We start from the raw sequence: 27,603 nt of genomic DNA on the forward strand, positions 1-27,603 counted from the left end.
TGAATCGCTAATTCACACTCATCACTGCTCTGTTCACTTGTGCCCTCAGACTCCACCGCTGATTCCACTCCATGTATTCTTTTTTTCTTCCTGCAGCACGTCGCTATGTGACCTCTACCTTGACAGGCATAACATTTCCAATTAATTGCCGGACAATCCTCATGATCATGGTTACTTCTCCCACATCTATAACATTTCTTCTTGTTTTCCCTTACGCTTGACCTTGCAGACTGATCCTTTTTATTAATCTCGACTTGACATTTCTTTCCTATATCATTTCCCTCACTACTTGACGACTTTCTTGATACATATGACTCTTTTTGATTTTTGTTATATTTAAGATTGATTCGCCTAACACCCATGTCAGACGTTTTAAATTCTTTCACTTGGGAATCGGCTAACTCCATATTGACTGCAATTTTTTTTGCGTTTCCCATGTGCCAATGATTTTATTCCTGCTACGAATCTATCTCTCAGTGCTTCGTTCAGGAACACCCCAAAATTACACGTATCTGCTAACTTCTGTAACTCTACGACATATTCACTAATATTCTCATGTTCTTCTTGATCTCTTTTATTAAATTTGAATCTTTCGGCAATAATATTTTTAGTGGGCGAATAATATTTCTTTAACACTGCGACTAATTCGTCATAAGTTTTCGTGCTTGGTTTATCAGGTAATAATAAATTTTTTAATATGGCATACACCTTCGCTCCTATCAACGTAATTAACAATGCCGCTTTCTTTTCTTCTTTGATATCATTAATTATAATATACTGTTCAAGGCGTTCGATATATTGTTCAAAATTCTCTGTTTCGGGTGAGAACTCGTTAACCTTTCCGATCGACATTTTTTTTTTTTAGGTTAGACTCGAATTACTTTCTTTGTACTTTACTTTGACTTTTTCTTTCAGTTTCGACTTCTTCGTTTACCTCGTCGCCAATTATGTTGTGTACCCGATCAAATAAACCCACATTAGAACTCTAAATATACTTTATTTCTCAGTAATTAACAATAACACACAGCTTTACAAGTCACACTGTTTTATTCTGTTTTCCGACGCTTCGTTCTTTTGTAGAGGGCGCGCGCGTCTGTCTAAATACATAACAATTTTATTATTACTTTGCTCTGTGGTGATGGGTTCGGATCAACACAATTCACAAATGAACACAAAAAAACTATGAATATAGCAAAAAATAAATGTTTTTTTTGCGATTATGGATCAATTATGATTACGGATTTAATGTTACATTATATTTTAGGTTATGTTATAACTTTGAAGTTTGATGTTATCAAAAAAATGGCGGAAGATTTGAATATAATTTAATAATTTTTTTTCTTTTTGTAATCAAATAACTTAATTTATTTTAATTATAAATAATTAAAAGACTTCGCCGTTTTAGTACGATAATAACTATTAAAAAATTGTATTTGAATAAAAAAATAATCTTGGAATATAGCCATGTTGGTTGCATAACTGCGCCTTAATTAGTAAATATTAAATATATTTAAAATTATCAATTTTTATAAATAAATCAGATCAAAATTGTTAAAATAATCTCATAATAACATAAATATTTGACTAAACTTCTCATTAATTGATAAAGCCCTCCTTTTTGCACGATTCAAACTGTCAAAGTTGACAATTTAATGATAGCATGTCTTGAAGATATCAAAGAGAAACGGAACAACTTTTAACACATCGCTTGGAAAAAAAATTGTAAATAAAAAATTAGCTATTGAATAAAAAATTAAGAGCGGACGTTGCGATGATCGTCAATGATGGAATTATTGGAAACCCATTAATGGATGTTTTCGACGTCGACGATGAAGTTTCATTAGAGAGGAAATCCTCTTCTTTATTATTTACCCTTAAACACCTGGCTAGATAACAAAGGGAAAAATTTCGTGGTAAAATAACTTGAATTTAAATGTGGAACGGTTTAAACGGGTCTAAAATGACGATAACATTCGAAAAAGTTTATTGGTTACCGATTGTGGTGTTTATTTGGTTCCCTGTAACTTTTATAATAACGTATAACATAAAATATAAATCTTATAACCACTTTTTAATTAAAATTAATTTGTTTTTAGTTACATTATTGCTGTTATAACAGAAGATGTCCCACCAATTTGGCCTTACATAAGCGATACAGGTACTTTTCCACCTGAAGCTTGCATTTTCGGACAATTATTAAACACAGGATCAATTTTAAGTAAGTAAAAAGAAATAATTAATTTATTCATTAAGCTAAAAGCTTTTTATTCATTATCTATTAATGTATGCAACCAACTAAGCGTAGTATAATCTCTTTAAGATCTTAATTCAAATAATGCAATTACTTACTTTGTGAAATTGATATAATGAATTTAAAAGTTGAATTTAAAACTTTAGTCTTTATTTATAAAAAATAACAATAAAAATTACAATGTTGGTAGAGTTGAAAATCAGCCATTTTAGTCGAAATAAGGTGTGGCGGGAAAATGTTTCGATTCAAAAACTAAAATTAATTTGTTGTAAAGTTGTTATCAATAAACTTGCTGAGATTACAACGTATATTTAAGGATGAAACACGCTTGTTTTTCTTAGACTTTCGATGCATAACGACTAAAATGTCGTTGTTTATAATCTATAAACTAACGATAACCTAAAATCTATACCTGATGCCTTCCCCCCCTCTTTAACATATTGGTTCTTGAATGCTAGATTAAATACTGCTAGTAAAAGACTAAAAACTGCTTCAAAAAGTTACCTACTGCTTCTAAAATGCTATATACTGCAGAAAAAGACCACAACTCACTTGGAAAAGACTAGATACTGTTTTTAAAATAATACCTATTGCTTCCAAAACGCTAAACACTGCTGTTAAAGGTTTTGACCTACTTGGACAGGCGGAATACTGCTTCCAAGACCACTTATTGCTGTCAAAGACTTTAATAATAGTTTGGAAAAGAGATATGTTTTCCAAAGAGCTACTTACCGCTTGCAGAATGTTAAATACTGCGAGAAAAGACTAATAACTACTTGGAAAGAAGAGATATTCTCTCTAAAAAGGTTCCTACTACTTCCAAAATGCTAGATACTGCTTCCATAAAAGTGCTTACAGCTTTCAGAACGCTATATACTACTAAAAAAGATTACAACCCACTTGGAGAAGACTAAATACTACTGGGAGAAACTATTATCTGCTTGGAAAGACAAGATTCTGTTTTCAAAAGACTATTAACTACTTTCAGAATGCTAAATATTGTTGGAAAGATTACTAATTGTTTGGAGAAAGCTAGATATTGTTGACGAAGCCTATTTAATGCTTTTAGAAGACTATATATTCCATATATACTAGTCAATTCAAGCGCTCGATCAAACATTGTCAGAAACATTTTTACGCCGATGACACGCAAATTTACTTATCATTTACAGAGAGAGACAGTTACCTATTTCAATTTTGACTTGGCGGACTTGGTTGACGCGTCCCGGCATGGCCTGGATCTCAATATAGCTAAGAGGGAGCTGCTTTTATTCGGCCCCAAAAATATAAGAGATAGGATTAAACAAAAAATTCATATAACGATAGATGGAGTAATGTTGTCCTTTGGGTCATCAGCAAAAAATATTGGCATATTAATTGATGAAGATTGCAAATGTATTGCTATCTTTCTTTTTTTATATGTATATATACAGTTTTGTTCTTATGAAATGCGATAAAGTTTATTATTATTATTATATACTGCTGCAAAAACACTACCAAGTGGTTTGAGATTTCAATACTACTGGCTGAAGACTATTTACTGAAACTATTCTTCTGTGGAGTGATATCTTTCTGTGTCTCTTCCATTACAGATTTAAAAATTGCTGCTACAACACTCGATTCTTTAAACGTTACACTCAGATCCACCTAATTTACTGATTTATTTCAGAATGTTGTGTAGAAATTCCACTTTGAGTTAGGTTAATTAACATTTAAACCAGTGCGAATTTCTCAAATATCGGGTTGGGCATGGAGCAGAGAGTGGGTTGTAAATTCCGGGTCGGGGTAGCCGTTCATCTTTAGACAGAGATTACATTAAACCCGATATATTCTAGTTCTAGGTCTAGTGTTAGTTCTAGTTCTTCTTTTACACTAACACTATCACTAGAACTAACACAAAACCTAGAACTAGAATCATTCAGGTTTAGCCGTCTTGAGAGACGTGCGGCTAAAACCGAATGTTTCTCGTTCTCGGTCTACTATTAGTTCTAGTGGCAGTGGTAGGTAGCGTTAGTTAGCATAAGATATTATGATGTTGTATGTTTTTATCGTTTTTTTTAACGTATTGGTTCCTGAATGCTAGATACTGTTAGCAAAAGACTAATTATTGCTATCAGAAGATTAAATACTGCTAGTAAAAAACTAAAAACTGCTTGGAAAGAGGAAATACTATTTCAAAAAGTTACCTACTTTTTTTAAAATGCTAGATACTGTAGAAAAAGACCACTACTTACGCTAAACACTGCTGCTAAACGTTTTGGCCTACTTGGACAGGCGGAATACCGCTTCCAAGACCACTTATTGCTTTCAAAGACTTTAATAGTTGTTTGGAAAAGAGATATGCTTTCCAAAAAGCTACTTAATTCTGCCAGAATGCTAAATACTACTGGAAAAGGCTAATAACTACTTGGAAAGAATAGATATGCTCTCCAGAAAAGGTACCTACTGCTTCCAAAATGCTAGATACTGGTGGAAAAGATTACAATCTGCTTGGAGAAAACTAGATTGTGCTAACAAATAACTACAAACTGATTGGAAAGACGAGATACTGCTTCCATAAGACTACTTACTGCTTTCAAAGCGCTATATACTACTAGAAAAGATTACAACCTGCTTGGAAAGACAAGATACTGTTTTCAAAAGACTGTTAACTACTTTCAGAATGCTAACTATTGTTGGCAAAGCCTATTTAATGCTTTCAGAAGACTATATACTGGTGCCAAAACACTACTAAGTGTTTGGAGATTACAATACTATGGGCTGCAGACTATTTACTGAAACTATTCTTCTGTTGAGTGATATCTTTCTGTGGTATAGCAATAATTTTTAAATCTGTAACAGAAGGAGGTGATATTTCCACAAGGATCCTTCAAGAAATTAATTTTATAGCGAATTTTGAAACATCGAAAATTTTATCAAAAATTTTAAATATTATTTTCTCAAAAACTAAAAGTTATTTTCCAAAACGGGTTGGGTCATTGGAAAGAGGACACTTTTATTAACACTTTGGGAAATTTTCATACTCATATTCCAAGAACTGGATTTTATACGAATTTTTAAAACTTAATCGGCGAAAATTGCAAAATTCGAAAAAATCGCCAATCATTTCAAAATTTTTTTTCTTAAAAACTAAAAGCGTTTTTTTCAAAACGGCTTGTTGCATTAAAAAGAGGATACTTTAATTAATAGTTGGTGATATTTCCACAAGGATCGTTCAAGAAATTAATTTTATAGCGAATTTTGAAAGTTATCGATGAAAATTGAAACATCGAAAATTTTATAATAATTTTAAATGTTGTTTTCTCAAAAACTAAAAGTTATTTTTCAAAACGGGTTGGTTCATTGGAAAGAGGACACTCTTATTAACTTTTTCAAAAATTTATTTCTCAAGTACTAAAAGTGATTTTTCAAAACGGCTTGTTGTATTCAAAAGAGGATATTTTATTTAATAATTGGTGATATTTCCATAAGGATCATTCAAGAAATTAATTTTATAGCAAATTTTGAAAATTATCACAAAAGTGCAAAAGGAAAAACGTTTAACAAAATTCAAAAAAAAGAAAAGATTAGTTTTACTTAATATAGTATTTTATTAAATCAAAGCCTACTAGAAATACTACTACTAGTATTTTTAGTAGGCTTTGATTAAATGTTTTGTAGGTTACTAACTTTACTACTTAACAAAATAATAAACTTAAACAAAAAGAGATTGTATTTTAAAAAAAGAAGTTTTGCTGCCTTATCACTATTAAGTTGATTTCTTAAAGGATCATATACTAAACCAGCACCGCTAAATAGCTGTTGACTAGGTACAGTTCCTGGAGGAGGCGACAAAAATTGACGAACTATGGTGATGAGCTCTTTGTACTTTAATCTATTGTTGTATCACCATAACAAGCGATTTTCTGAAAGCTGTAGTTTTCCTGCTTATTATAGTCAACTAAAAGAGATTTCAACTGTGTAGTATTGGGACGTGTGTCATTCATAATCATTTCCTTTTCATCGTCTTCCTCGCTACTTGAGCCCAATACATTTTTTAAAGCATTCTTAATATCAGAATGATCTGATTTTGAAGTAGCAGTTGACGTATCGTCATTTTTAATTTTTTTCAGAAGCGGTTCATTCTCATTACTAAATTCTGATGAACGTAAGTCATAGTAATTGGTTAAAATAGTAATAATTAAGTAGCAACTGAGAATAAGTTATTATTTTCTATATGTGCAAACTTTAAATTTACTTCTGAAACTTCCTGTCTTTGTTCTTCCTCTTGTAGTAATGATTTAATTACGTGTATTAAAAAAGGGATGACGGATGATGTGTTGGAATTGGCGTTACTTAATTTTTTAGTTAGTTCTTCAAATGGTTTCAATATGTTCATACATTTTCCCATAAGTTCCCAGTCTTTAGAAGATACCAATACTGATATTCTATTATTAGTACTTAAATAAAGAATAATGGAATCTTTTATTTTCAAGAAACATTCCATCATGTAGTACGTACTGCTCCACCTGACAAGAATAGATTAGTCGCTTACACGGCTTTTATATCCTAACTAATACAAATTGTATACATACCTTGTTGGACAGTCTTGAATAATTGATAGGAAAGATTAGCTAAGTCTTTCGGTTTGAATTAAATCTGCTTTGATGCATAATTGAAGTTGGTGAATTGAGCAATTAGCATGAGCAAAGTAAGACAGGTTTATAGCTCGAATCATGTTTGATCCTCTATCGTGAATAAAACCTTTTCACTTATGTTTCACTCTTTAAGCATTAAGCTTAGTTTTTCAAATATGACATCATCTATGTGACTGACATGCATCGGTTCACATTTTGAAACCATGTTACTTTTTTTTAAATCTTCTATTATTCCATGAACTGTTAGGCTTAGAAGTGAAACGCCTGCACTGGGATCATCACACACCAGGTCTGTAAAAAATTGGCGAATTCTTAATTTATATTTGGGTGACGTTGCCTGCAATAAACGTTTAAGAAAGACACCTTCCACAAAATTAAAGGGTAAATCTTGACCAACAATCATCTTTACAACCAATTTATCAAATTCCATTGCTTTTTTATCAGACATATCCCAAAATTGTCTTAAGGTGGCCGTTCAATTTACTTGGGTTCTAAAAACTGATAAAAAAATTTGTATAGTTTCTTCTCTGATTTGTAGAGGTCGCAAAGTGTTTGGTTTAGCATCTTTAAAATACAGATGTTTCGCTTCTACTGAAAAGTGAGACAGAAATTGTATAGATTTGTATAGACGTGTTTTTATACCGCTACGACCGGCCGATTATTTGTCATGGTATTATGAAAAGTGTTGGTATAGAAAAATATATTAAGGCTGTAGTCTCAGGGCTGAAAATTTAATTCCAACAGAACGTTTACCGTTTGATATAGCCAAAAAACTTTCAAATAAAAAATGCATAGAAAGACGAACTCTACGACCGCACGGTGAGATATTTAGATAATTGTTGATAATAACGTAGATAAAGAAGGGATTTAAGAAGAGTTTCGAAACCGAGTTCTTGGTGCCGTGGATAATAATTCTCCGGTTACTTTTTATGTGTACATTTTTTTGATTTTTTTTAGTATAAATGAGTTGTATTGAAATTTCCCACGGTAAGAATATTCTAATTTCTTCGCTAATTTCAATTTAGCCCCGAACCCAAAGGGCGTATGGCGTGGCAAAACAGTTTGTGCGAGCGGTCTGTTTATTATATTGCATCTTTTACGATCTTATCGTATTTTTCGACCATTTCGTATGAATAGCGTTTTTTGAACTGCTTTAAAATAAAATTATATAAGTAGGTGAAGCTTAATACTAAATAAATGTATAACTACTAAATTAGGCCCGCTATTGAACTACTAGTAGACAGTGATGGGCGTTGGGTAAATACCCGGCGGGTAGGTATGTATTTATAAAATGGGTATTTATCCGGGTATTTACCCCAGCCCAAGATAAATACCCAAACAGTACCTACGTATAAAAATGATACAAGTAAAAATATAACAGATTCGGAAAAAAGCGAGAGCAAGATGATGAAATAGACAAGACGAGGAATTGTCAACGATCGAAGACGTATTATCATCAAACAAATTGTCGTAATTTAGATTATCAAGTTATTATGATTAAAACTTAATATATTATTTAACGTTTATTGTTTCGTTCAGAATCAGTTTCATCTTTCTAAGGCTATCCGAAATAAGGACTATATCATCTGCGTAGCGCAAATTACTTAGGTATTTGCCATCAATGTTTATGCTTTTTGGATCCAATTCAGTTGTTTAAATGCTCTCTCCAGGATTGTGATGAACAATTTGGGTTCAACATTGTATCACCTTATCTTACCCCACGACCTATGGTACTTTTATGCAATTCTACCGTCATTGTAGCATTCTTGTAAATGCTATAAATATGTTTGGTGTATCGATAATTGACTCTGCATTCTTGAAGTGGTTGCAAAACTGCCATCAACTCAATTTGAATAAAATTTTATAAATACCTCTAAATACCCATCTTGGGTAAATACCCCCGTATATATATTCAGGGAATCTTCCCTTGAAAATAAATATCCGGGTATTTAACAACACTGCTAGTAAGTAACTTCAATGTCTGGAACACTAGACCTAGAACTAGAAACTTTCGAACTTGTTTCTGAAGAAGGTTGCAACATGGCATCCGAGACGTTAAATTTTTTTTCAAAAAACGCACAGCTTAACCCAAAAGTTTCTAGTTTTAGGTCTAGTGCTAGATTTAGTTTTAGTTTAATTAACACCGTGAAAGCCTTCGTACTTATAATTAAAAGTATCCTAAAAAATAGGATACCGCACTAGGAGTTTAGCCATTAGATACAAAATACCCTTGATATAATAATAAAAGTAAAGATTCAGCCGTTTCTTGATCTTGCTCTATTAAAATTGTTGTTCGTATAACATCACATTGAAAGAATAGGGACCTTTTCGGATCTTATTTTGTACAATTGTCTAAATCTTAACTATGTACAATTTATGGGTAAATTTGTTATCAATATTTGTTATAAATAACTATTTTTAATTGCAGTACAATACCGCGTTTTACATACAATTTTTGATTTGTGTTCATCTGCATAATCCACAAAATTACCAAAATCCTTGTTCTATTAGATAATTACTGATGAAGACACCACTTACTGTTCACGTCTTTTTAAACGTTTTATAAAAAAACGGGTAATATAAACATATTCAATTCAAACGGATTACTTGGGCAGAAGACAAATAAACAGATTAAGAACAGCAAAAAATCTATTGTTCGTTATCTGTAAAAAGCTCTCTCTCTCGGTATTCCCCACCGAGAAATAAGCTCAGTTTTCTTGCTTCCGAACGTCCGTCTCTTCGGCCCCTCAGAAACTGTGTGACCATGAGACTACAGCACATTTATTTGCAAAGGGCATCTATATTTAATATTTTATTCGAAAGGATTAATTGCCCAAAATTGTTAACTGTTATATATTTGATTGATACACTGATAAAAACGGTATTAAAATTCCTTATAGGATGTTGTAAAAACCACAGTAAACGTATATTTGCAGTACTATGTAATAATTTTAATATGTTCCCTCTATGAGACGATTGACAAAGTTTTAAAATGTGTTAATTTACCGATTTTAGGTAGATTCCTTTACGCAATCTAGTGAAGCTTAAGTATATTGAGGAAATCGCACATTTTCACTTGGTACAGCTTCCCGTGATAATGACAAATTTTCTGCGCTTGTACTAGCGTGGAATCTATTCCTATGATACATGTGCAAAAAATGACACCTGTGTTCTCCCGTTTAAGGGCACCGTTCAATGGCCATTTTTATATGGGCCCATACAGGCCGATAGAGGTTACTTTCTAACACAATTATGACTTTCTGCCAAATTATTACAGAAAAGTAAATACATAGGATTGAAGTACACATATTGTAGTAGTGAATGACATAATTTATTTTGTAAAATAGTTGTTATATTAACAATAATAAATTACTAAACTTTGTTATAAAAAGGGCGTAATAAAAACAGACTTTTATGACAAATTAAGCACATAAACGAGGTGACAATGCTTCATTCACTAGATGTGTAATATAAGAAGAGATTCCGTGACAGTGCAAGTATAATAGATTTGTTGTTATCTCGGGATTGTGTTTTATCTAAAAATGTGCAATTTTCACGTAATTATTGAAATATGTAAGGGAATCTGCTGAACAACCTACTTTGATATTTGCGCACTCGTCTTATAGATGGCGATATTTAAAGAATAAAATATTGCTTTATTATTTTAACTTTTAAGTTTCATGATGTATTGTTCGACACAAAAAATAGAATTCTTCAAGTCTTCTTAATTCATTTCCAACATTATTTATATTTTTTTATTTTGTTTTGTTAATATATTAGCTTTGTTCCAACAAGCGTCGGAACTCCTGCGAAACTCGTCAGTTATATTCGCACACGTCAATAATGCAGTTATATTTCATTAGATTTCATTACATTACTTAACAGTGCGGCTATAACTGACGAGTTCCGACGCTTATTGGTACAAAACTTTTATATACTCAGGTAATAAAAGAAAAGAAAGTATAAAAGATTATATTTTATTTCATTGTAGGCTGTATTATTTCAGGTAGCATTTCATCCTTGTAGAATGCAACTAATTTTGGCAACATAATATTTTTCCATATTTCTTCATCCCGTTCTATAACCTCTACAAACAACGGCTCTGCGTCGTTAATATACACTACAAAGTAGCATCGCTGCCTTTGACATATGTTTAGTTGCCCTTGTACCTGAAATAAGAAAAAATACTAATAAAATTATAAAAATTATTAGAACATAAGGTAATTGCGTAATATAGCATTGTAAAAATAAAATTTTTTCCGATCGGGTTGTTTTCGAAACTTTGAAGTCAATTTTCAATTTTTCTACCAGAAATATTAGTTCCTTTTTCTTTTTTATGAAAGTAGGCGCAGTTGTTACGCCTGAAAATGAAACATAGAAGACGATTATCTCGAGCCGATCGGAAAATAACTTTTCCAAAATTATTTTTTCAAAATTTCTTTGTTTCATTTCAACTTGAAATTGAAAGTTCTATATGAGGATTCAGTTTGGTGCTCTACTTTTGATCACCCTGGATATATCTTGGCATAAAAACAAAATACTTAATTGGTAAAAATAATTGTGATTCCTCTTAAGGCGTATTTTTCCATTTTCGATTTGTACACATAAGTCATTATTCTTTATCGCAATGGCTTCGCGCAATGTCTTCCCGGATTTGTGGACACTGTATAAACATTTAATTTCTATAATTGCGTCGTCGCTTATTAGTCCTACCAGCACTTTTAAAAGGCTGGTGGTATAGGAGCCGGTGTAGCAGATTTTTTGATGTAGTTGTTTGCCGCCTCTTAACTACTTCACCAAAATTTGAAGCTGTTAAGCGCCGTTTCTTTTCATGCATATAGATTTGTGAGTTATATTGCCCAATAGTCTGCTTTGCGATTGCACAACGTTGTTCTTGTGTTACCTAACATTATTGCAATTTAAATATTATTTTGATGTGACAAGAACAAATAATATATTCAGCTACGTACATACTTACAGTTGTAATAATACTATTTAGCGCTACTTGTACAAACGAGCGGTTAAGGTATTAGTTCCTATTAAAAAAATTAAGTTAGTCACATATCAACATATGAAAATATTGTATAACAATACAATACCATTATGACACATACCTACCTTTATTGATTATCAATTCAAGACGAGTACCTGTTGACTTAATAAACCGATACTTAACAATACACATACTACTTACTAAATAAAATCTACACTACAAAATAACTCTTTAATAAAACTAGTACTATCTGAAAAAAAAATTAATTAACTATACGAGACCTGCAACGAAACTAAGATTCTTTCAGATTCCGAAGCTATCTCTGCCGGAGAAAGCTTTCCTTGTAAAACATTTGGACCGTAATCCTTATTTTTACACTTAGAAGAAACTGGTGGCTTTCTTTTCATTGACGGTTTCCGGCATCTAATCTTCTCATATTTATCAATATATTGAAGAAACCGATAGCCAACCTTACCACCACCAGCCTTCTGTAGACAATGCGTTTGCCATCTATAACCTGCAGAACAAAAATTAATTCATGTGTATACTAAATCATGTATACACCACAATAATAATTCTCGTGTTTTCGTGTTGCAGAAAAATACCTGTGTTATAACCTACAGCTGCAATGTGTGCCCGCGATTGAAAAGATCCTCTCTGTATTAAATTTAATCTTTTCCCACAGTTAAGCTTTGCTAACAGGGACATGTATAGTTCGGCTTTGTTATTGGTTTCATTATTCACCAATTTATGACATTTTTTCAATAAATTTTCCATTGCACCTACATTTAGACAAAAATATTAAGGCTAATACAACGTTTTATTGGTATTGTCATACCCCTAATATGGTATAAAATTCCTGTTGACCTCAAATGATTAATTACGTCAGGATTTACTGTACCTCTATCATTACATGATTCAGAACACAACACGTGGTCTTTAAAAACATGATTGATAGAGTTCGACATCTCGAATTTTTAAATACGTTTACGTAGCCGAGTTTAGTTTTACCTGTCCACGTCCACATTGGTTACAGGTTGAATAGTGAAAATTTTAATATTTTATGTTATTAAATATATAACTCATAACTAGCAAATACTTTTCCAATGATTCATCCGTTTTACTTAGTTGCACGCTAAAAGAAAGAAAGTGTATTAATGTCTTAAGGTCTAAAATTCGAAGTCTATTACTCGTCATCATGTTCATCTACTGTATTTGGCAAATCTTTGAAGAAATATGTTTCTTCGCCAGTACTGAAACATTTGTGTTTATAATATTTTTATATATATGATAACAGTTTTTACATACTTTTGTAAACCGCATAAAAATCTCCACTTTTGTCCTTTTGAACGTCGATTTCTTTTTGGAGTCCGTGTTGGACGCTTATTACCAGGAGACATGGCAGCTTCAAAAATTAATGAAAATCATATTATGTATAAAAAAAAATAGGTACCAGAAAAATACAGGGTGATTATATTAGTTTACAAGAAAAATCTCAAAGATTATGATATTTGTTTTATAACGTAGAATCTTGAGCTGATTTTGTCTTCAGTTTATCTCCATCACGTCCAGTTTCCAAGATATTCCCAAAAATGTGATAAAGTGAAAACAAAAATTGGGAAAAATGCCAAAAAATCTGATTCTGTTGAGGTGTTTTAGGCTGTGCCAAATAACAAAGAGTTCGATTTATGTCATCGATATCTCAAAATGTTCGTCTGCATCTCTACTTTCATGTCCATATAATTGCAGAAGCACACTATGCACAATTTTTGGGAATATCTCGAAAGTTGGACGTGATGGAGAAAAACTGAAGACAGTTTCAGAATCAGTGAAGATTGTACGTTATAAAAAAAATATTGCAGTCTTCCAGGAAAAAGTTGTTGAAAATTTGTAAACTAGTGTTATTTATCGAAAATTAAGAACAGTTTCATCCCACGTGAACGATATGCGACTTCGTTTCGCAGTTTATGGTATTTTATTATTATTCTTTTTCCATTTCCTTTACTAATTTATTTTACATATTATTTTAAATAAATTTACTTTCGTCACTATCAAAATAAACACCTAAATTACAAGCAATAGTAATACAGTTAGTTCTCTAATTGTAAGTTAAGTCAATTAAGGCGGAGGTTTCCCATAAATAAATAAATAATTTTCTAATAATATTATATAGAAATATACTCACCCGAAATAATGCACAACAAAGTTACTCAACACTACTTTCACTTGCTCTAAATGTCAATAACGAAAATAATAATAATAACACTAACTACAGTAAAACCTCGACTTACGCGACCCCGTCTTACGCGGCCCCGTACTTACGCGGTTTTTTAACGATAACGCTTGTAGGTTTTCGACATTGGAATTTATTTAAAAAAAGAGATCTAGACATGTTAGCTGCTTTTTTTCTAACTCTTACAGTTTCCGAGATAGCCCATTCGGACATCGAATTTGAACCACCTTGTACATACATTTTTTTAACAAAATTAATGTTTATTAATCCTGATTTTATAATATGTATTCATCGAATTTCGACTTACACGATTTTCGATTTACGCGGCTACTGTCAGTCCCACCTATCGCGTAACTACGGGGTATTACTGTATAACAATAACAATATTAACACTTCGCCAAAAAAAAAAACACCAAATAATATCAAGAATAGGAATCGCGTAAGACTAAACTGGAATATATTCTCTAACGAATAAAATATTTCAACGGTAAAATAACTAATTGTAAGCTGATATAAAAAAGCGTCGCCGTCGCTATAAATAATTGAATTGAGCTCAGGACGACCTCTTTTAACCAATAGCGGAACTATACAAATTTTTTTTGCATTTTTGCGAACAACACGTGATTGAACGGCGACCTTAAGTGTATAATTTTCACATAAATCGCATTTATACGAAGTCGTTTTTATGGCAAAGTTTAGCAATTTTTTGTGATTAACATTCTAATTATTTTACAACAAAAAATACGTCATTTTGTACAGAAATATATTAACAACAATCCTATGTATTTAACTTTGAATAAAGATAGAGTGTCGGTTCATATAAAAATCGCCATTGAACGGCGGCCTTAACTGAAGCGTTTTCGATAGCGTTATTTGTCCAAAAGTTGCGAATGCAAAAGCTTGATAATTATGAAACATGTGACTTCAAACATTCGTTACAACCCTAGTATTTAGTCTTCTCCAAGCAGGTTGTAATCTTTTCTAGTAGTATATTGCGCTCTGAAAGCAGCAAGTAAACTTATGGAAGCACTATCTCGTCTTTTTAATCAGTTTGTAGTTGTTTGTTAGGCACTACCTCATCTTCTCCAAGCAGATTGTAATCTTTTCCATCAGTATCTAGCATTTTGGAAGCAATAGGTACCTTTTTTTGAGAGCATATCTCTTCTTTCCAAGTAGTTATTAATTTTTTCCAGCAGTATCTAACATTCTGGAAGCGATAGGTAGCTTTTTGGAAAGCATATCTCTTTTCCAAACAATTATTAAAGTCAAAAATTAGACACGCGATTTCTGCGCTTTGTTCGCTCTCAATAAAGATGACACAAGAGTTAAAATAAGCAATCCTGTCCATTTGTCGTTAAAAATAATTGTTATAAGAAGCGATTTATTTATAACACATATGAAGAAGACCAGTATTTTGTATATGTATCACCTAATATAGCTAAACCGATCGTCGATACGCATCAGGTAGAGTTGTTTAAAAATAAAATACCAATAAATGCAAAAGATATGTGGTATTAATTATTTCATATAAGCAATAAGTGGTCTTGGAAGCAGTATTAGTAGGTCAAAACCTTTAGCGTAAGTTGTAGTCTTTTTCTGCAGTATCTAGCATTTTAGAAGTAACTTTTTGAAACTCTTACCAAACAATTTTTATTCTTTTACTAACAGTATTTAATCTTCTGATAGCAATATTATACTAAAATTTGTAAATAAATAATTAATAAAGTTCTATTTTTTAGTGGCAATGGTAATTTATTTAAGATATCGCCAAGTTGCAGAAATTTCAGCGATTAAATCAATCGAAACCGTAACAAATTTAAATTTATACTCTCTCTGGTTGGGGTTAATCGCTTCCTTTGGTATCAGCATAGTTGGAAATTTCCAAGAAACCAACGTCTTTTCACTTCACTTAATCGGCGCAGGGATGGCTTTCGGACTTGGAGCAATTTACGAAATTTTACAAGTCATCGTCTCTTTGAGAATATTTCCTCATTTAGGTTCAAAACAGATCAACACGATCAGAATATTTTTAGCGACTCTTTGCACGATTTGTATGAATTTAACCTTCATTTTCGCTGCAATTTCCTTTTTAAAATTCAACGGTAAAAACGATTTATTTTAATTAAAACATTTTTATAAACAAATTTTTGTAGGAACGGACATAACAAAATGGACTAAAGAGTACAACGGCTATATCGAACATCTTTGTAGTTCAATTAACGAGTGGATTACAGCGATTGGCACGATGGGATTTATTTTAACTTACACAAATGAGTTTAAACAAATTAAGGTGGTCGAACCTGAATTGCAACTTTTTAAAAGTGAAACACATTCGAACGAAGTGGAAAGATACTAAATAAAACTTAATAATAATATAACGTTTAATGATTAAGGGAATTCCCAATTTTTATTTTTTACAAAGCCACTCTTATTAATTAGTAAATTTAAGTGTGATTTTTTTTTAATTTAATTCTAAGAAGACTTAAATTTGTCCTCGAGCTAAAAGAGGAGAGCAAACAGTTTGTAAATTAAACGAAGTAAAAAAAAGCAACCTTGTAAACCTTGAAGATGCTAAAAGTATATAAGAACGGGTTTATTCGGGTTTAATTTACTTGGTTTGTTGATGTTTAGAGTTGAAGAAAGAAATGTAAGTAAAAAAATTTTAAATAAAATAAACGTTTACGAATCAAATTTTTCGCTGAATTATTTAATTTAAAACTGCAATTAAAGCAAATTATTTCGATATATACATTCAAATTTTATTCTTCCATAAAAGTAGTAACATTTTATCTTTTCTAGATGTATCTCTTCGTGTTCTTAACACTTTTAGGTTGCTCTTTGGCAGCCCCTTCTGAAACGAAATCGCCATGTTTGGAGAAATTCGAATACACCCCATCAGGATTACCTGGAAAAGTAACTGGCACTTTAAATCTCCTCACTGATTACAAATTATACGGAGCTTGGGTTCGATTAATGTTCGATTCCCCCGTTAAGACAATTAAAGTCGAGGTAAAATTCTTTTTTGATTTAAATTTATGATTTTATCGATTCAATTTTAGGGAGATGTTTTACAACAAGCTATTTACGATAAAGATTCTCCATCGAACGAAGTTTTATTGAAAAACCGTGATTTTATCATTAATAAAAATGTTCCGGTTAAAATACCCATCGTGATTGCTTACGAGGGGGATCAAGCACCGAATTTGATCGGTTATCGATTAAATGGAAGAGACATTTGCCCTGGATTAGAATAAGTCTTAATCATTAAAACAAAATTGCAACGTTGGTTGCAAAAATAAGAAATATAATAACTATATTAACGTTTTTTATTTTCTTTTTAATAAATTTTTCTTGATTAAACTTGAATAAACACACTGTATAAGGTTATCCAACTCCTTATGAACGTATCCCAAAATTCCTTGCTGTGACGTCATTGGAAGAATTGGAAGAATAATTGGAAGAATAGACTTCCATAAAAACCAGAGCGCACCTACTTATCAAGGTCCATTGAGTAAACATCCTGTATAAAATTATCCAACTCCATATGAACGCTGTAATTATGAACGTACCCCCCACAAAAGCCTTGCTGTGACGTCATTGTAAGAATTGACATTTCTATGTTTTTATTTATACAATATATTTCACTTAAAAAGCAATATACAAAAATATAAAATAAAATTAAAAAAAATATTAAAATATAAAGCGAAATATTAACGGTTAAAATTTTATTATTTTTAGGTTACCCAACTTGACCCGGTTACCATGGTGATTAAGATCCAAATATGGGAGCAGGTGATTGTCAAAATTGAAATTGAATTTAAGTTTTTTTTAAGGAAAAAGTCTTATTTAATTGGTTTAAAAGGCTGTGTTTAACTCAAAATTGGTTTATCTAGGGAATTATAAACAAGGTAAGTGGATTAAATCAAAAAAGATATTTTTAAATTTGTTTCTCTTAATTAGAATCGATTTAAATTAATTACAATTAACGAGTTTGTTATGAATGCGAGATAATCGTAAAGAAAATTAGGTTAGAATTGATAAAAAAATCGGAATAAAATTTTATTATTTTTAGGTTATCCAACTTGACTGTGTTGCTTGTCAAAAAAATGAAAAACACATAATTAATTGGATTTAAAGGTTGTATTTAATTCAAAATGGGTAAATGGATGAAATTATAAGCAAGGTAAGTGGATTAAATCAAAAAAAAATATATTTAGATCAATTAAAATGTACAAGAATTTCTAGCACTATCAGTCGGGTTTAGTCAAAATGTTCGAACTTTCAACTTTTGATTTTGACATATTTGTCAACTTCATAAAAAATCCTTTAAAATGAGTCCAAACTCGACATATTTAACTTTAATATTAATGGAGATACAATCACTTCCGGTTTGAAACGTCAACGTCAATTTTGACATATTTGTCATCTTCATTAAAAAGCCTTTAAAATGAGTCCAAAGATGACGCAGTTATCTCAAAAAACAAAAAAGTTAGAATAAAAAATGTTAAACCCGAAGTTAGCAACAATAAAGATAGCAATTTAATTTTTAAATATTAATACCAACCTTAATTTTTTATTTTTCTTTTATTATATTTTTGTTATTGTTATAAATTTTAAAACATTTTATAAAAATTAAGAATTTGTCAAAACGACATTGACATTTCAAACCGGAAGTTGCTTATATCTCGACTAATATTGGAATTAAACATATCATGTTTGGGCTCATTTTAAAGGATTTTTCACGACAATAACAAATATGTCAAAATTGACAACTCTAACCGGAAGTTGACCGTAACTTCATTAATATCGAAGATAAATATGTCGTGTTTGACACTCGACATATTTAACTTTATTATTAATGGAGATACAATCACTTCCGGTTTGAAACGTCAATTTTAACATATTTGTCATCTTCATTAAAAAACCTTTAAAATGAGTCCAAAGATGACGCACTTATCTCAAAAAACAAAAAAGGTAGAATAAAAAACATTAAACCCGAAGTTAGCAACAATAAAGATAGCAATTTAATTTTGAAATATTAATACCAACCTTAATTTTTTATTTTTTTTATTACATTTTTGTTTTTGTGACAAATATTAAGACATTTTATAAAAATTAAGAATATGTCAAAACGACATTGACGTTTCAAACCGGAAGTTGCTTATATCTCGACTAATATTGGAATTAAACGTATCATGTTTGGGCTCATTTTAAAGGATTTTCACGACAATAACAAATATGTCAAAATTGACGTTGACAACTCTAACCGGAAGTTGACCGTAACTTCATTAATATTGAAGATAAATATATCGTGTTTGTACTCATTTTAAAGGATTTTTAATGAAGATTACAAATATGTCAAAATTGAGGTTGACATTTTGAACCTGAAGTTAGTTATCATCTAATAGACAACTTCATGGTGTTCTTTCATGATATTTTATTAAATTTATTAAATACCTTTATTAAATACCTTTAAAATAAGTCCAAACATGATTCATTTATCTCAAAAAACCAAAAAGTTCAAATTTTCAACTTTTAATTTTGATATATTTGTCAACTTCATAAAAAATCCTTTAAAATGAGTACAAACTCGACATATTTAACTTTAATATTAATGGAGATACAATCACTTCCGGTTTGAAACGTCAATTTTAACATATTTGTCATCTTCATTAAAAAACCTTTAAAATGAGTCCAAAGATGACGCAGTTATCTCAAAAAACAAAAAAGTTAGAATAAAAAACGTTAAACCCGAAGTTAACAACAATGAAGATAGCAATTTAATCTTTATATATTAATACCAACCTTAATTTTTTATTTTCTTTTATTATATTTTTGTTTTTGTGATAAATTTTAAGACATTTTATAAAAATTAAGAATATATCAAAATGACATTGACATTTCAAACCGGAAGTTACCTATATTTCGACTAATATTGGAATTAAACGTATCATGTTTGGGCTCATTTTAAAGGATTTTTCACGACAATTACAAATATGTCAAAATTGACGTTACATTTCTAACCGGAAGTTGACCGTAACTTCATTAATATTGAAGATAAATATGTCGTGTTTGTACTCATTTTAAAGGATTTTTAATGAAGATTACATATATGTCAAAATTGAGGTTGACGTTTTAAATGTGAAGTTAGTTATCATATAATAGACAAATGGACAACTTCACGGTGTTCTTTCATGATGTATTCTTTATTAAAAAACCGTTAAAATGAGTCCAAACAAGACGCATTTATTTCAAAAAACAAAAAAGTTATAATAAAAAACATTAAACTCGAAGTTAGCAACAATGAAGATAGCAATTTAATTTTTAAATATTAATACCAACCTTAATTTTTCATTTTTCTTTTATTATATTTTTGTTATTGTTATAAATTTTAAGACATTTTATAAAAATTAAGAATTTGTCAAAACGACATTGACACTTCAAACCGGAAGTTGCTTATATCTCGACTAATATTGGAATTAAACGTATCATGTTTGGGCTCATTTTAAAGGATTTTTCACGACAATAACAAATATGTCAAAATTGACAACTCTAACCGGAAGTTGACCGTAACTTCATTAATATTGAAGATAAATATGTCGTGTTTGTACTCATTTTAAAGGATTTTTAATGAAGATTACAAATATGTCAAAATTGAGGTTGACATTTTAAACCAGAAGTTAGTTATCATCTAATAGACAACTTTATGGTGTTCTTTCATAATGTATTCTTTATTAAAAAACCTTTAAAATGAGTCCAAACATGATTCATTTATCTCAAAAAACCAAAAAGTTCAAATTTTCAACTTTTAATTTTGACATATTTGTCAACTTCATAAAAAATCTTTTAAAATGAGTACAAACTCGACATATTTAACTTTAATATTAATGGAGATACAATCACTTCCGGTTTGAAACGTCAATTTTAACATATTTGTCATCTTCATTAAAAAACCTTTAAAATGAGTCCAAAGATGACGCAGTTATCTCAAAAAACAAAAAAGTTAGAATAAAAAACTTCAAACCCGAAGTTAGCAACAACGAAGATACCAATTTAGTTTTTAAATGTTAACACCAACCTTAACTTTTTATTTTTTTTTTTATTACATTTTTGTTTTTATGACAAATATTAAGACATTTTATAAAAATTAAGAATATGTCAAAATGACATTGACATTTGAAACCGGAACTTGCTTATATCTCGAATAATATTGGAATTAAACGTATCATGTTTGGGCTCATTTTAAAGGATTTTTCACGACAATTACAAATATATCAAAATTGACGTTGACATTTCTAACCGGAAGTGGACCGTAACTTCATTAATATTGAAGATAAATATGTCGTGTTTGTACTCATTTTAAAGGATTTTTAATGAAGGTTACAAATATGTCAAAATTGAGGTTAACATTTTAAACCTGAAGTTAGTTATCATATAATAGACAAATGAACAACTTCATTGTACTTTTTCATGATGTATTCTTTATTAAAAAACCTTTAAAATGAGTCCAAACATGATGCATTTTTCTCAAAAAACCAAAAAGTTCGAACTTTCAACTATTAATTTTGACATATTTGTCAACTTTATAAAAAATCCTTTAAAATGAGTCCAAAGTCGACATATTTAACTTTGATATTAATGTAGATTCAATCACTTCCGGTTTGAAACGTCAATGACAATTTTGACATATTTGTCATCTTCATTAAAAAACCTTTAAAATGACTCCAAAGATGACGCAGTTATCTCAAAAAACAAAAAAGTTAGAATAAAAAACGTTAAACCTGAAGTTAGCAACAATGAAGATAGCAATTTAATTTTTAAATATTAATACCAACCGTAATTTTGATTTTTTTTTATTTTATTTTTGTTTTTGTGATAAATTTTAAGACATTTTATAAAAATTAAGAATTTGTCAAAATAACATTGACATTTCAAACCGGAAGTTGCTTATATCTCGACTAATATTGGAATTAAACATATCATGTTTGGGCTCATTTTAAAGGATTTTTAATGAAAATTACAACTATTTCAAAATTGAGGTTGACATTTTAAACCATTTTTTAAATGGACAACTTCATGGTGTTCTTTTATGATGTATTCGTTATTAGAAAAAAAAACATTAAAATGAGTCTAAACATGATGTTGCTAGATATCACTATTTTGTATATCTTTATTGCACTAAAACTAGAACTAACACTAGACCTAGAACTAGTGTTAGTTCTAGTTTTAATTGTTACTAAGCGTTAAATTGTTGTCTATTTTTATTGAAATAGAACTAATATTAGTTATTAGTAATATTAGTAATATTAAGTTTGTTATCTTTTAACATAACTCGACCGAGTTTGGGCTCGTTTTAAAGAGAATTTAATATAAATTACGAATACGATGTTGGTTTAATTAAATTCTGTCAAAATAAAGACAAAATGGCGGATAATTCAATGAAAAATGATACGATTTGAACGAAATTAAGTTCGCGGTTGACTTTTAAGTATAAATATAGAATTTCGCTATTATTTAATTAAAATTATTAATCAAGATGGCGGAAAATATCAAATAATATTAATTTGACGTTTATAAAGTGAGGTTAGGTTTTTTATTTATTCACGATCGTGTGGGGAATTAAAAATGCTTCAAATTGAGTCCAAACTCGACTCGATTATCTCAAGAAACACCTCGATATCCCACATTTAATTTTGACATAACCTCAAAAAAGTGACAATCAGAAGTTTGTTATCTTTTAAGATAACCCCATCGAGTTTGGGCTCGTTTTAAAGAGAATTTAATGTAGATTAAGAATACGGTGTTGGTTTAATTCAATTCTGTCAAAATAAAGACAAAATGGCGGATAATTCAATGAAAAATGATACGATATCTTTTATTTCAGAAAATTTTTGAAAAAAATTGTTTATTAAGAAAATTTAACTAATAACATGAATCTAGAAATCCGAGATCGTCAAGTACCTCGAATTTCGAACACTAGATATAGAACTAGAAAGTTTTGGATGTAGCCGATTTATTATTTATAACAAACATTATAAAATAACTGAAATGCAATAAGTTTTTTAATGTAAATTAATCAAATATTTCTTAAGAATTTCAATGAAATTGTTTTTAAACAAAATTTAAACCATTTAATTTAATTAAAATGTGAAAATTGAGCGATAATTTAGCGACATTAAATTGGTTGCCTACGTCGTTAAATTAGAAATATTTTTTTTAATAATTCATTTACAACAAATAACTAAAATACTTATTTATTTACTAATTTCAACGAAATTGTTTATAAACAAAATTTAGACCATTTAATTGAATTAAAACGACAGAATTAAGAATTGATTAAACGGCGTAAAATTGGTTGCCTACATCTTTAAATTTTAAACAATTTTTTATTATTTATAAAAACAACATAATATAGTGACTAAAATACAATAAATTTTTTAATGTAAATTAATCAAATATTTTTTAAAAATTTCAATGAAATTGTTTATAAACAAAATTTAAACCATTTAATTTAATTAAAATGAGAGAATTAAGCGACGTTAAATTGGATGCCTACATCGTTAAATTAGAAATTTTTTTTTTATAATTTATTTATAACAAATAATTAAAATATTTATTTGCTTTCTAATTTTAATGAAATTGTTTGTAAACAAAATTTAATCGATTCAATTTAATTAAAATGACAGAATTAAGCGTTGAAGTAGCGACGTTAGATTGGTTGCCTACATCGTTAAATTAGAAACTTCTTTTATAATTTATTTATAACAAATAATTAAAATACTTATTTACTTTCTAATTTTAATGAAATTGTTTGTAGACAAAATTTAAACCATTTAATTTAATCAAAATGACAGAATTAAGAATTGAGGAAACGGCGTAAAATTGGTTGCCTACATCTTTAAATTTTAAACAATTTTTTATTATTTATAAAAACAACATAATATAGTGACTAAAATACAATAAATTTTTTAATGTAAATTAATCAAATATTTTTTAAGAATTTCAATGAAATTGTTTATAAATAAAATTTAAACCATTTAATTTAATTAAAATGACAGAATTAAGCGACGTTAAATTGGTTGCCTACATCGTTAAATTAGAAACATTCTTTCTTATAATTTATTTATAACAAATAATTAAAATATTGATTTGCTTTGTAATTTTAATGAAATTGTTTGTAAACAATATTTAAACTATTCAATTTAATTAAAATGACAGAATTAAGCGTTGAAGTAGCGACGTTAGATTGGTTGCCTACATCGTTAAATTAGAAACTTTCTTTTATAATTTATTTATAACAAATAACTAAAATACTTATTTACTTTCTAATTTTAATGAAATTGTTTGTAGACAAAATTTAAACCATTTAATTTAATCAAAATGACAGAATTAAGAATTGAGGAAACGGCGTAAAATTGGTTGCCTACATCTTTAAATTTTAAACAATTTTTTATTATTTATAAAAACAACATAATATAGTGACTAAAATACAATAAATTTTTTAATGTAAATTAATCAAATATTTTTTAAGAATTTCAATGAAATTGTTTATAAACAAAATTTAAATCATTTAATTTAATTAAAATTACAGAATTAAGCGTTAAATTGGTTGCCTACATCGTTAAATTAGAAACTTTTTTTTTATAATTTATTTATAACAGATAATTAAAATATTTATTTGCTTTCTAATTTTAATGAAATTGTTTGTAAACAAAATTTAAACCATTTAATTTAATTAAAATGACAGAATTAAGCGTTGACGTAGCGACGTTAAATTGGTTGCCTACATCGTTAAATTAGAAACTTTTTTTTTATAATTTATTTATAACAAATAATTAAAATACTTATTTACTTTCTAATTTTAATGAAATTGTTTGTAAACAAAATTTAAACCATTTAATTTAATCAAAATGACAGAATTAAGCATTGATGAAGCGGCGTAAAATTGGTTGCCTACATCTTTAAATTATAAACAAAATTTTATTATTTATAACAAGCAACGTTATAAAATAATTAAAATGCTTACTTACTTTCTTATTTTAATGAAATTGTTTCTAAACAAAATTGAAACCATTTAATTATAATGAAAATATTTAGCGTTAAATTAGCGACGTTAAATTGGTTGCCTACATCGGTAAATTAGAAACATTTTTTTTATAATTTATTTATAACAAATAACTAAAATACTTATTTACTTATTAAAGGAATTTATTAATAATATGGAATTAATACCGTTACAGAAATTAATTTTATTATTATTATTACCCAATTTTCGAAATGTCTCAATTACTTAAATTGACTAATTCAATGTAACCATTTGATTCACTCCATATTTCTTCAGTCCGATTAATAATGTTGAAACGTTTAAACCTGGATAGCACGAAAAGTTTAAAATTATTATCACCAATTCTTTTTCTTTTAGGATTGGGAAATTTAAACGTTTTAAACAAAAAATTAACAACATTTTATTCAATTTACATCGCAATTTTAATGACGACCATAACGATAATAAACGTTAAATTATTTTCGTTTAAACAAACGTATTACATAAAAATGCCTTTCTCGCACGTTTTAATTGATATCTTAGTAAACGCATTCTTGTTCATTTTAGCAACAATTGCGATTTTAACGTTAACGTTTTTGAAACAGCACAAATTAAAAACGTTGTTGAACGTTTTATTTGAAGTGGATGAAATGTTTTCGAAGCACTTAAACGTTATTGATAGCAATAAAAAGGTTTTAACTGGATTTGTTATAACGAATTTGGGTTATTTGATTATTTTTGGAATTAATATTTATTTTTGGGGGACAAATAGCCCAACGAGAGTGGTTTATTATTATTCGGTGGAGTATTTTTTAAAGTACCACGTCTTTTGTGTGTTTATTTTAATGATTAATATAATGAATGCGATTTTTAATCGGCTTAAAACCATCAATTTAATCGTTTCGAACAGCTCAAACACATCAATAACAAAAAATATCGAGATAATAAAAGATTTAAGACAAATTTTTACCCAACTTTGTGATTGTATCGATATCTTTAACGATATTTTTGGATTGTATTTATTGATTTTTGTATTTTACACACTTTCGAGTGCTTTATCATCATCGATACAACTCATACGATTCTCAAATCCATACAATGTATTTAAACACAGAACAAACACGTCTTTGTTATTAACTGGAGTTGTTTTATGGACTTTAGTTACAGTTGTAAGTGAACGATTTTGATTAAATTGTGTTAAATTAATTCGATTTTAGCACATCGCAGCGCTTATAATTAAAATCGCTGATGACACGTCAAGAGAATCGAAGAAAATAACATCTCTTTGCTACAAATTAAGCAAAAAAACTCGTTTTTATGATAAAAATGATTTAAAAACTGAACTTGTTGTTTTTGCTAAACAAGCTTATAGAAGTGTAACTAGCTATAACACGGCTGGGTTTTTTATTTTAGATAATTCAATATTTTTTAAGTTTTTAAACATGTACATTTCTTATTTAATCATTTTGATACAATTTAAAAAAAATTTAAACCATTTAAGTGACAGAAATTAAGCGTTGATGTCAAATGGGTTGCCTACATCTTTAAATTATAAACAATTTTTTTATTATTTATAACAAAATATTATAATCAAATTAAATTAATTAAATATTTCTTAACTATAGAGTTGTTTTTAAGCAAAATTTAAACTATTTAATTTAATTAAAATGATAAACGTTGCCAAAACGACGTTAAATTGGTTGCCTACACCGTTAAAAAATAAGAATTTATTTATACTTAATTTATTTAATAACATAAAATACTTACTTACTTACAAATTTCAATGAAATTGTTTTTAAACAAAATTTAAACAATTTAATTTAACTAAAATGATAAAATTAAGCATTGACATAACGACGTAAAATTGGTTACTTACACTTACATCATTAAATTAGAAACGTTTCCTTATAATTTATTTATAACAAATAACTAAAACAAGTTATTTACTTTCTAATTTTAATGAAATTGTTTATAATCAAAATTTAAGCCAATTCATTTCATTAAAATGACAGATTTAAGCATTGACGCAAGGGCGTAAAATTGGTTGCCTACATCTTTAAATTCTTAAAAATTTTTTCATTATTTATAACAAATAACATTACAATGTAAATAAAATGCAATACATTTTTTAATGTAAATAAATCAAATATTCTTTAAGAATTTTAATAAATTGTTTATAAACAAAGTTTAAACTATTTAATTTAGTGAAAATGACAAAATGAAACATTGAGGAAGCGGTGTAAAATTGGTTGCCTACATTTTTAAATTATAAACATTTTTTTATTATTTATAACAAACAACATTACAAAGTAATTAAAATGCAATAAATTTTTTAATGTAAATAAATCAAATATTTGTTAAGAATTTCAATGAATTGTTTATAAACAAAATTTAAACTATAAATTTAATTAAAATGACAGAATTAAGCATTGACGTAGCGATGTT

The 27,603-nt window shown here is 28.8% G+C and overlaps 1 protein-coding gene and 1 long non-coding RNA gene across 5 annotated transcripts; one reads left to right on the forward strand and one right to left on the reverse strand.

Annotated features, from left to right (window-relative positions):
* The first annotated feature begins 1,430 nt into the window (after positions 1 to 1,430).
* Positions 1,431 to 26,782, forward strand: LOC111421717 (DNA damage-regulated autophagy modulator protein 2). 2 transcript variants are annotated; one of them, XM_023054897.2, is made up of 6 exons: positions 1,431 to 2,037; positions 2,097 to 2,218; positions 15,854 to 16,216; positions 16,268 to 16,761; positions 16,914 to 17,123; positions 17,174 to 17,438. In XM_023054897.2, the coding sequence occupies exons 1-4, from the start codon at positions 1,934 to 1,936 to the stop codon at positions 16,468 to 16,470; spliced, it is 792 nt and encodes a 263-aa protein (XP_022910665.1). In that variant the 5' UTR covers positions 1,431 to 1,933; the 3' UTR covers positions 16,471 to 16,761; positions 16,914 to 17,123; positions 17,174 to 17,438. The 2 variants fall into 2 exon arrangements, with proteins under 2 accessions (XP_022910665.1, XP_071051447.1); XM_071195346.1 differs by lacking the exons at positions 1,431 to 2,037; positions 2,097 to 2,218; positions 15,854 to 16,216 and adding exons at positions 18,187 to 18,297; positions 25,537 to 26,327; positions 26,376 to 26,782 and having other exon boundaries at positions 16,653 to 16,761; positions 17,174 to 18,022.
* On the reverse strand, positions 10,850 to 14,750 carry LOC139429544 (uncharacterized). 3 transcript variants are annotated; one of them, XR_011640099.1, is made up of 8 exons: positions 14,067 to 14,750; positions 13,190 to 13,286; positions 13,072 to 13,134; positions 12,720 to 13,016; positions 12,487 to 12,663; positions 12,007 to 12,398; positions 11,859 to 11,924; positions 10,850 to 11,791 (listed from the first exon to the last, which is right to left on the reverse strand). It is a non-coding gene; the product is annotated as an uncharacterized lncRNA (long non-coding RNA). The 3 variants fall into 3 exon arrangements; XR_011640098.1 differs by having other exon boundaries at positions 11,867 to 12,398; XR_011640097.1 differs by having other exon boundaries at positions 11,859 to 12,398.
* Positions 26,783 to 27,603: the final 821 nt, after the last annotated feature.

This window comes from Onthophagus taurus, chromosome 3 (assembly GCF_036711975.1).
Source record: "Onthophagus taurus isolate NC chromosome 3, IU_Otau_3.0, whole genome shotgun sequence".
In the NCBI taxonomy this organism is placed as follows: domain Eukaryota; kingdom Metazoa; phylum Arthropoda; class Insecta; order Coleoptera; family Scarabaeidae; genus Onthophagus; species Onthophagus taurus.